The 11563-nt window shown below is 45.2% G+C and overlaps 1 protein-coding gene across 1 annotated transcript in view; it reads left to right on the plus strand.

Moving 5' to 3' along the window:
- LOC147097526 (thrombospondin type-1 domain-containing protein 4-like) overlaps positions 1–11563 on the plus strand; it is a 452248-nt gene that overhangs the window by 20722 nt on the left and 419963 nt on the right. The window contains exons 3-4 of the mRNA XM_085972010.1: positions 220–292; positions 3518–3963. Of these exons, the coding sequence (XP_085828136.1) occupies positions 220–292; positions 3518–3963 (519 nt within the window). The remainder of the gene's footprint in view (positions 1–219; positions 293–3517; positions 3964–11563) is intronic.

Consider the following 11563-nt stretch of genomic DNA (forward strand, 5'->3'; position numbering starts at 1 on the left):
TCTGAATTCTCTCAGCTACAACCCTGACAAAAGCCTGCTCTACCATTATACTACTTCTATTTTTGCTATATACTGAACTGTTACAGAAAGAATCAGTCGATGAGGTTCATTCCAACACTGCGGCTGTGACAACTGTGTCTTAACAGCAGGTAACATTTAAAAAAATGCCTCTTTGTAATTGGCCCCAAGCAATATTTGACACTGTTTGTTCTGTTGCAGGTTTTTCACGCTGGTTACACTCCTAGGTTTCCACTTGTCAGTAATCCCTCAACTATGCTTTGCACACAGAAAGGTAAGCGGAGAAGATTGTGATGGCGCAGTAATGCCGCTGGCTGCCTTCTACTGCAAGCACAGGCATCTAGGCTTATGAAGCCCCAACTGCAACCTTCAATTAGTAAAGGAATGTATTGATTTCCTGTTTACAGGCAGAATGCTGCATCAGCAATCTTTCTTGTACAGTGTCAGAACATCTGTCTTAATTCTAACATGGCAAATCTTTCCTTAACAAAATCCATCTGCTTTTTAGGTTCTGAATTTTAAAAATTATTTCATGTCATCACCGCTGCATTGTGAGGAGGTTTCAGATTGGTTATTTTTTTTCCCCAAACAGGGTCATGAGAAAAATACATTTCTGCATTGGGTTGATTTATTGCATGTAAACCACACGTTACTGACACGAACAAGGTGTCTGCAACACCTCAAAACTACTTTTGTGGCTGTTCATATAATGTGGAATGCCAATGGATGTACAGAAGGAGCACTCTAGGCAGTATTGTAATGGCAATTTCAGAAGTGGGTAGAATGTATATCGGGGAGGGCTGGATAGAGACTAAGATTTTCATACCAGGTGTTGCATTTTTAGTGCCAATGATAGAAGTGGGTATACTGCAGAATTCATCAAATGCTACACTGCTCACTAGCCAAAGTAAAAACCTGACTGCAGAGAAGTGAACTAAACCCAGCGCCATTACAATCTGCAGCACTACCAATGACTCAAGGTTGCTGGGATGTACTCCAGGAGAGACAAGCCCTCCTTCCAATTTTGAAGTTGGTAACCCCAAGAATCACGGATGTCAATCTTAAAAAAAAAAAGTAGCAAGAGCTCACCAACAACCTTAAAAATTATCTGACACAGATCCCAAAATGCTGACCATTCAACAATGGACCTGATTATAAGCCTCTGACATGAAAAGAAGTAATTACATGACCTTAAGATGTGTGTTTATGCTCCACAGGAGCCTCCTCCTTCATCTCATCCTATCTGCATATTCTTCTATTCCTTTCTCCCTCATGTACTTTTCTAGCTTCCCCTTAAAAGGCATCTATGCTATTCACCTCAGCCATTCCTTGTGGTAACAAGTTTCACATTTTAACCACACTCTGGGTAAAGATGTTTCTCCTGAATTCTTATCATAGAATAGTACAGCACAGAAGGAGGCCATTCAGCCTATTGAGTCTGCACTGGCTCCTTCGAAGAGCAATCCAGTTCGTCCCACTCCCCGGCTCTTTCCCCATATCCCTGCAATTTTTTCTCCTTCGAGTATTTATCCAATTCCCTTTTGAAGGTTACTATTGAATTACCAGCCTCAGGCAGTTCATTCCAAATCCTAACCAATCGTTGCATAAAAGCATTTTTCCTCATTTTGCCTCTGGTTCTTTTGCCAATCACCTTAAATCTGTACCCTTTGGTTATCGACCCTTCAGCCATTGGAAACAGTTTCTCTTTATTTACTCTATCTAAACCCTTCATGATTTTAAACACCTCTATCAAATCTCCTCTTGGCCTTTGCTGCTCTAAGAAGAACAACCCCAGCTTCTCCAGTCTATCCCCGTAACTGTAGTCCCTCATCCCTGGAACCATTCTAGTAAATCTCTTCTGCATCCTCTCCAAAGCCTTCACATCCTTTCTAACGGGTGGTGCCCAGAATTGGACACAATACTCCAGCTGGGGCCGAACTAGTGTTTTATAAAGGTTTAGCGTAACTGCCTGGCTTTTGTACTCTTATGCCTCTATTTATAAAGGCCCAGGATCCCATATGCTTTATCAACTTTTTTGTTAACCTGTCCGGCCACCTTCAAAGATTGGAGTGCAAACACCCCCAGATCGCTGTTCTCGCACTCCCTTTAAAATTGTACCATTTAGCTTGTATTGTTTCTCCTCATTCTTCCTACCAAAATGCTTGTCCACTTTGGACTTAAAAAGGATAGATCAGAGTATTTTCTAAATGTTGAAAAGCTAGAAACAGTGAAGGTCCAAAGAGACTTAGGGGTCCATGTGCATAGATCATTAAAATGTCAGGGACAGGTACAAAAAAGTCAAAAATGCTAATGGAATGCTGGCCTTTAAATCTAGAGGACGAGAATAAAAGGGGGTAGAAGTTGTGCTACAGCTATACAAAGAATCACACCTTAGGAAGGATACACTGGCCTTGGAGGGAGTACAGCGTAGGTTTACCAAAATGATACCTGGACTCCAAGGGTTAAATTAGAGAGAGATTACACAAATTAGGGTTGTATTCCCTGGAATTTAGAAGGTTAAGGGGTGATTTGATCAAAGTTATCATTATATTAAGGGGAACTGATCGGGTAGATAAAGAGAAACTATTTTCACTGGTTGGGGAGTCTAGGACTAGAGGACATAGCCTAAACGTTAGAGCCAGGCCTTTCAGGAATGAAGTTAGAAAAGGGTGGTGGAAGTTTGGAACTCTCTTCCACAAACGGCAGTTGACGCTGGTTCAATTGTTAATTTGAAATCCGAGATGGATAGATTTTTGTTAACCGAACGATATTAAGGGATATGGGACAAAGGCGGGTATATGGAGTTAGGTCACAGATCAGCCATGATCTCACTGAATGGCAGAACAGGCTTGAGGGGCTGAATGGCCTCCTCCTGTTCCTGTGTTCCAAATTACTTAATTTCCTCCCAGATTGTTTCTAAAAACTTCCCACCACCGAGGTAAATTCTTTATTGGGTTTATTTGTAACTAGCTTATATTTATGGCCCGTAGTGTTGGACTCCCCCACAAGTGAAAAAATCTTCTCTACCTTCTCAAACTTCTTCATAATTTTAAAGACATCTATGTTGTTGTCAATTTCATAAATTAGTATTAGGAAACAAGTGGATTTGCGCCATAATTGTCAAACCCATTCATTTTGTTCCATTCACTGTCATATGAAGAAGTATGCATAATTAAATCATGCCCCCAGATCGCTCTAGAAAATAACCTTCGCTAACAGTCCCTCTTTATATATGGCTGCTCCCAGGAGTTCACTCAGAGCCACTTGGCCATGTTTTTAACATAAACAGTATAAAGCTTAAGCCATTAACAGATTCGTACCAAAATAGGGAACCCAGCCTCATGCAAGGTACATGAAGTGCAGAGTTCATGGCACATCTTGTTCCACACCCAGATGTGCCATGAAGAGTGAAACATTTAAATAGCCTTTATTATACAAAGGTTACAATTGATAGGGCAAAGAGAATGTTATGATATGTACCCAGTGCTTTTCCCTGCAGGTGCCTCAGAGGACAGAGCAAAACACAGAGGCTTCAGAGATGAGTGCTGGAATTCCTGGCATGTGGGGCAACTGGGGGCCGTGGTCAGCGTGCTCACGAACATGTGGGAATGGAGTAAAAGAGCAGACTAGACCCTGCCTCCCGATGACAGCTTCTTACCAGAGAGAGATCACTTATCCAAGGAGCGGACCCTACTTTTCATCTTCTGACCAGTCACCCTCTCACGCTTTTCCTAATCATCAGGAGGAAAGCATGAATCTATACTCTGGCCGTGTTGTCTCTGCTCTTCGCCCTTCAATTCCACTGCACAGGAACGAGGATCAGGTCAGACCAGGGCTTCAGCCATCAGCTTCACTGAGCAGGAATGAAAGCCAGTTTAGCCAAGGAATTTTAAGAGGGAGCAGGCGTTCTTTGTCACAAGGACAGAGTGCTAAACTGGAGAGGAGGTAGGCTGCTTCTAACAGTATCTTGTTGCGCTTTGGTACACGTACATCTTACATAAGTAAAGTATTCATTCATTCAGAATTACTGGCATTTGATAGAGGATTCCAAGGCAATAATTGATTCTGTTTAGAGTTTCCATTCTGTAAATGTAGCCCTTAATGATAAACAAGTCAATGATGTTTCCCTTTTGTTCTGTGCCAGAACATTTCTGTTAATAAAATAAAGATGACAGAGTGTCTCAGGGAGAGATCAGTGTCAGATTGTCAGTAACTCCACAGTTCTATCTCATGCTTTGAACTCATCCAGCAAGCTTGGCAATGTCTGAAACTCTAAATGGTGCCGCAACTTTAACATTCATTATCTGACGAACATGAGAAATGAGTTGTGGGTTTCTGATGATAATTACAAGCAAAAGAGATCTTTTTACCACTGGATTAGTTACAGAGGAGGGTTTTGGATACAGTTCATTTAGGAGAATTTTGGAAGAACTTTTTTTTTTAAATTGAGAAACGTCAGTAAAAAGTGGCCAAGGCCTAAAGAGCAAAATGCCAAATAGATGAAAAAAGGAATTGTGGCAAATAAAGTACTGATAACTCAGATTATAAAAGTCAATTGTGATTGAATTTGTATCCACATAAAGACAGCTTTTTAAATTAACAAAATATACCTCAGCAGTGTAGTCTGTGGCTCTGACACAATAATGTGTGGAAGCTCAAAACTGGCAAGGATGGGAGTAAGGTTTAAAATTTGTGGCAAATATTTCTGTATGTACTTGGTAGTTTTATAATATATGGTATGTGTACACAAATCTTTGAAGGCGACAGGACAAGTTGAGAAGGCTGTTAAAAAAGCATATGGGATCCTTGGCTTTATAAATAAAGGCATAGAATACAAAAGCAAGGAAGTTATGCTAAACCTTTATAAAACACTGGTTAGGTCTCAGCTGGAGTATTGTGTCCAATTCTGTGCAACACACTTTAGGAAGGATGTCAAGGCCTTGGAGAGGGTGCAGAAGGGATTTACTAGAATGGTACCAGGGATGAGGACTTCAGTTATGTGGAGACTGGAGAAGCTGGGGTTGTTCACTTTAGAACAGAGAAGGTCAAGGGGAGATTCGATAGGTGTTCAAAATCATGAAGGGCTTTGATAGAGTAAATAGGGAGCAACTGTTTCCAGTGGCAGAAGGGTCGGTAACCAGAGGGCACAGAATTAAGGTGATTGGCAAAAGAACCAGAGGCGACATGAGGAAACATTTTTTTTTCTTCCACACAGCGAATTGTTGTGATCTGGAATGCACTGTCTGATGGGAGGTGGAAGCAGATTCAATAGTAACATTGGATAGCTCCATCAAAGAGCCGGCACAGGCAGATGGGCTGATTGGCCTCCTTCTGTGCGGTATCATATTTTAGTAAATGCATAAAAAAAATGGGTAAGAAATGTGTCCTCGGTATCAAGATGGTAGGAAGTACCTCTAAATAAATCTTCATACTCCTCCCACCAGAGAACAGGAAAACCCCAGTCATATAACATTCTACGTGTGACAGGGTCTCAGCAATATTGTTCTGATTAGACTATACTCATTCACACCTGTCAAAGTATTGTAACTTGATATAAAAACAGAAAATGCTGGAAACACTCAGCGGGTCAGGCAGCATCTGTGAGAAAAACAGAGTTTACATTTCAGGTTGATGACCTTTCATCAGAACTGGAAGATGTTAGAGATGAACAGCTTTTAAGCAAGTGCAGAGCCAGGAGTAAGGGAGACGGGAAAGAACAAAAGGGAAGGTCTGTGATAGGGTCGAGGGCAGGAGTGATAAAATGACAAAAGTGATGATGGTGCAAGGCAAAAGGGGGTGATAAGACAAGTAGGAACAAAAGATGGATCAAGAGGAGCTGTAAATAGTTACAGCAGAATAGCAGGAGAACATAAGAAATAGGAGCAGGAGTAGGTCATTTGGCCATTCAATAAGATCATGGCTGATCTTCTACCTCATCTCCACTTTTCTGCACTATCCCCATATCCCTTGATTCCCTTAATATTCAAAAATCTAACGATCTCTGTCTTGAATATACTCAACCACTGAGCCTGCACAGCCATCCGGGTTAGAGAATTCCAAAGATTCACCACCCACTACATCATCTCAGTCCTAAATGGCCGACCCCTTATTCGGAGACAGTGACCCCTGGTTCTAGACTCCCCAGCCAGGGGAAGCATCCTCCCTGCATCTACCCTGTCAAGTCCTGTAAGAATTTTGTATGTTTCAATGAGATCACCTCTCATTCTTCTAAACTCCAGAGAATATAGGCCTAGGAGAGGGAGACAAGGAAAATCTGGCAAAGAGGAGAAGGTTCCCGTGGCCTGGAAATATGGCAGAAGAAAGGTGGGTGGACCCCAGGAGTGCAGACCACCCCACCAGCCGTGTACTGATAGGAGATCCCTACACCTCCACTTGGAGCAGCTAGCCTCCATTACCTGCACCTGCTGACAGTGAAAATGGGAGCGGTGGTTAAGATCTAAAGTTGTTAAACTCAATGTTAAGGCTGGAAAGCTGTAAAGCGCACAGTAGAAAGATAAGGTGCTGTTCCTCAAGCTTGTGTTGAGCTTCGTTGGAACATTGGAGGATGGCTGTACCAAAGAAAAAAAGGACGGGGACTTGATGGCTCCCAACAAAAAGTTAAACTTACTTTTGTTTTAAGATGCTGATTGAGTTCTCTCTCTTTCCAGTATTGTGTGTTTTAATTTTAGTGTTACCCTTTTAATTGCCAACCTCCTCGCCTACAGTGGATGATCCATATCAGCCTACTCCAGAGATCCCCACCATCACAGAAGCCAGTCTTCAGCCAAATCGATTCACTCCATGTGATATCACAAAACGGCTGAGCACACTGGATACAGCAAAGGCTATGGGCCTCGACAACATCCCGGCTGAAGACTTGTGCTCCAGAACTAGCCGTGCCTCTAGCCAAGCTGTTCCAGTACAGCTACAACACTGGCATCTATCCGACAATGTGGAAAACTGCCCAGGTATGTCCTGTCCACAAAAAGCAGGACAAATCCAATCCGACCAATTATCGCCCCATCAGTCTACTCTCAAGGTGTCATCGACAGTGCTATCAAGCGGCACTTACTCACCAATAACCTGCTCACTGCTGCCCAGTTTGGGTTCTGCCAAGACCACTCAGCTCCCAACCTCATTACAGCCTTGGTCCAAACATGGACAAAGGAGCTGAATTCCAGAGGGGAGGCGAGAGTGACTGCCCTTGACATCAAGGCAGCATTTGACCGAGGGTGGCATCAAGGGGCCCCAGTAAAACTGAAGTCAATGGGAATCGGGGCGAAAATTCTCCACTGGCTGGAGTCATACCTAGCACAAAGGAAGATGGTTGTGGTGGTTGAAGGTCAATCATCACAGCCCCAGGACATCACTACAGGAGTTCCTCAGGGCAGTGTCCTAGGCTCAACCATCTTCAGCTGCTTCATAAGAAATAGGAGTAGGAGTAGGCCATACGGCCTCTCGGGCCTGCTCCGCCATTCAATAGGATCATGGCTGATCTGAATCTAGACTCACGTCCACTTCCCTGCCCTCTCCCCGTAACCCCTAATTCCCTTATCTGCTAGGAAAATGTCTATCTCCATTTTAAATTTATTTAATGTTGCAGCTTCCACAGCTCTCTGGGGTAGCAAATTCCATAGATTTACTACCCTCTGAGTGAAGAAGTTTCTCCTCATCTCAGTTTTGAAAGGGCAGCCCCTTATTATTAAGATTATGCCCCCTAGTTCTAGTCTCACCCATCAGTGGACCTTCCCTCCAACATAAGGTCAGAAATGGGGATGCTCGCTGATGACTGCACAGTGTTCAGCGCCATTCACAACTCCACAGATAATGAAGCAGTCCATGCCCGCCTGCAACAAGACCTGGACGACTTTCAGGCTTGGGCTGATAAGTGGCAGGTAACATTCGCACCACACAAGTGCCAGGCAATGACTATCTCCAACAAGTGAGTCTAACCACCACCCCATGACATTCAAGGGCATTACCATCACCGAAGCCCCCACCATCAACATCCTGGGGATCACCATTGACCAGAAACTTAACTGGACCAGCCACATAAATACTGTGGCAACAAGAGCAGGTCAGAGGCTAGGTATTCTGTGGCAAGTGTCTCACCTCCTGACTCCCCAAAGCCTTTCCACCATCTATAAGGCACAAGTAAAGAGTGTGATGGAATACTCTCTACTTGCCTGGATGAGGCAGCTCCAACAACACTCAAGAAGCTCGACACCATCCAGGACCAAGCAGCCCGCTTGATTGGCACCCCGTCCACCACCTTAACCATTCACTCCCTCCACCACCGGCTTACCGTGACTGCAGTGTGTACCATCTACAAGATGCACTGCAGCAACTCACCAAGGCTTCTTCGGCAGCACCTCCCAACCCCGCAACCTCTTCTGCTAGAAGGACAAGGGCAGCAGGCGCATGGGAACACCACCGCCTCCAAGTTCCCCTCCAAGTCACACACCATCCTGACTTGGAAGTATGTCACCGATCCTTCATCGTCGCTGGGTCAAAATCCTGGAACTCCCTCCCTAACCGCACTGTGGGAGTACCTTCACCACACAGACTGCAGCAGTTCAAGGCGGCAGCTCACCACCACCTTCTCAAGGGCAATTAGGGATGGGCAATAAATGCTGGCCTCGCCCGTGACGCCCACATCCCATAAACTAATTAAAAAAAAAGTTGCATCAGAAATATTTATTCATGTTTAGAAGTAAAATTAGGTTCCGATCTATCAACTCAAAGGCAGACCAGAACAACTCCTGCAACATGCCTTAACTTCATCTCACTAGTGTTGAATTTCTAGTACCTGAGTTAGTCGCTTTTTGGATCCTGTAGTGTATGTACCTTTAAGAGAGAACTACTTTTACAGCTCCTGTATACTGTAGTACCGGCAGTGACCACACCTGTATATAAGCCTTGAGCATGCCTCTGTACCCCCAGTCTTGAGACTACCCTACTCCAGTAAACACCTGTTGATTGTTAAGTTACAGCATCCGTGTAGTTATTGAAAAACATAATACTCTCAGAATCCCGGATCTAACAGTGGCGACGAGTGTCGATTCGAATCTACCTGCAACTCTGCATTTCCCTTCGAGGATTCGCTCCGGGAGGGCGGTGGAAGAAAGTCGAGGCCAGAAGCACAGGCGTCGACCGCGAGCAACTGCCCAGTCGTCCGGCAGAGAGTGAACATCGCAGGGGAGGCTGTGGAAAGCCAGGCTTGGTTCCCCAGCCACGACGATCAGCAACAGACTGACAACAGGTACAGCGCAGACCCTTCCCGGACAGCAGCGGCTGGAGCCGACCGACGGCAGAGAAAAAGCCAAGCAGCGTCGACGGGGTGAGAGAGAGGGTGAAGCGCACAGGGCGCAGCCGGGGGTTGAAAACCGAGCGGCGTCGAGGAAAAACAAAACGGAGAGAGGGTAAAGCAGCAGCCGGGTTCAGGACCGAGCGGCGGAAACGGGAAAGGCGCACAGAGCACAGCCAGGGCTCAAGGGCTGAACAGTGTCCGCGGGGAGAAGGGAGAGCGCGGGAGACACCATTGAGCCGCGGAGAAGGAAGAGCGCGGGAGACGCCATTTTTAGAAGCCGCAGCGGAGAAGGGCGAGCACAGGAAGAAAGGAAAGCGTGGGAGATGCCATTTTGTGCCAGTGGAGAAGAAGGGAGAGCGCGGGAGACGCCATTTTTGACAGTTAAATCACACCCAGGGATGCCGAAGAGTGGCAGTATCTCTATGTTCGACAATGAAGTCGAAGATTGGGTGACATATGTGGAACGTATTGAGGTGTACTGCAAGGCGAATGAAGTGCCAGATGCTAGGAAAGCACTGGTTTTATTAAGTTCCATGGGTGCAAAAACTTATGGGTTACTGCCAAACCTAATAACCCCAGAGAAGCCCGTGAATAAGAATTTCGAAAGCATAGTAGAAATCCTACAGGACCACTTAAACCCCACACCGCTGCTGATAGCAGAAAGATTTAAGTTCCATAAAAGGAACCAACATAAAGACGAAAGCAATGCTGAGTACTTAATGGAACTGCGCAAGCTATCGAAACACTGCCAGTTTGGAGTGGGACTAGCAGATACGTTAAGGGACAAGTTTGTGTGTGGGCTTCAAAGTGAAGGAACCCAGAAACGGCTTCTATCAGAAAAGGATCTTACGCTGGACAAGGCTTTCAGCATGGCAGTGTCACACGAAGCAGCCGCAAGGGGCGCTGCAGAGATACAACGGAGACCGCAAGAATGTGGCACCAATGAAATGTCCTATGGAACAGGGAAGTGTTATCGCTGCGGCAGAGTACAAAAAGGTAAATAAGGTGATGGACAGCAGTTCAGACGAACAGAAAAGTGATACAGACTCCGGAAGCAAGGAGCTGGGTTGTCAAACTACATAAGGTAACCAAAATGGAGGATCACCAGTCTATCTGGGTTACACTCAAGATAGACGGAGTCCAAGTGAAAATGGAATTGGACACAGGATCAGCCCTAACAGTCATAAACCAAAGGGACTACAAGCGGCTATTTTCACATATACCTTTGAAAGCTACAGAGATTGTCTTGAAGACGTACATGGGGCAAAAAGTCTACCCCAAAGGAAAAATAAGGGTGAAAGTGATATACAAAGGCCAGGAAATACCTAAAATGGACCTATATGTATTGCCAGATGGAGGACCACCACTACTAGGATGTGAATGGATCCGGAAAATACAATTAGATTGGCATTCCATACAGGCACTGAAGGTTGAGGCCAAAAAGGATGACGACGTCACACCTGGCCGATTGTCAAAAATGCTGACTGACCACCAACCACTTGTCTCCATCTTTAATCCAAAGAAGGGCGTTCCGGTGATGACTGCACAACGGTTACAAAGATGGTCCCTTTTTCTAGGGGCGAACCAATATGAAATAGAATACAAAGGCACGAAACAGCATGGGAACGCTGATGGGCTATCACGCCTGCCACTGCCTACTGTGGAGGAAGCACCAGCAGTGGACCCTATCGAGATATTTTATTCGTCAATAATTGAACGATTGCCAGTAACTAACGCAGATATAGAGGAGACCCGCAATGATCCGACGCTGTCTCGGGTATATGATTTGACGGTGAAGGGATGGCCAACACATGGCGACTCACTGTTGCCAGCATTCTCATCCAGAAGAGAACAGCTGTCAGTATGCCAGGGGACAGTGATGTGTGGATCCAGAGTGGTGATTCCACCCAAGTTAAGGGAGAGAGTGCCAAATGAGCTTCATGAAGGTCATCTGGGAGGGGTGAAAATGAAAAGCCTTGCTAGGGCTTATGTGTGGTGGCCGGGAATCGATCAACAAATCGAGGACCTAACCAAGAGCTGCTCAGGATGCCAGAAGGTCCAAAATGCACCACCACATGCCCCTCTACACCCATGGGAGTGGCCCTCCTCTCCATGGCAACGGGTGCATATTGATTTTGCTGGTCCATTCATGGACTCAATGTTCTTAATAGCAGTGGATGCTCACTCGAAATGGCCTGTGATAAAAAAATGTCCTCAACCACTACAAAGAACACG

Source organism: Somniosus microcephalus, chromosome 32 (genome assembly GCF_052327205.1).
Source record: "Somniosus microcephalus isolate GS21.2 chromosome 32, FLI_Smic_1.0, whole genome shotgun sequence".
NCBI classification, from domain to species: Eukaryota; Metazoa; Chordata; class Chondrichthyes; order Squaliformes; family Somniosidae; genus Somniosus; species Somniosus microcephalus.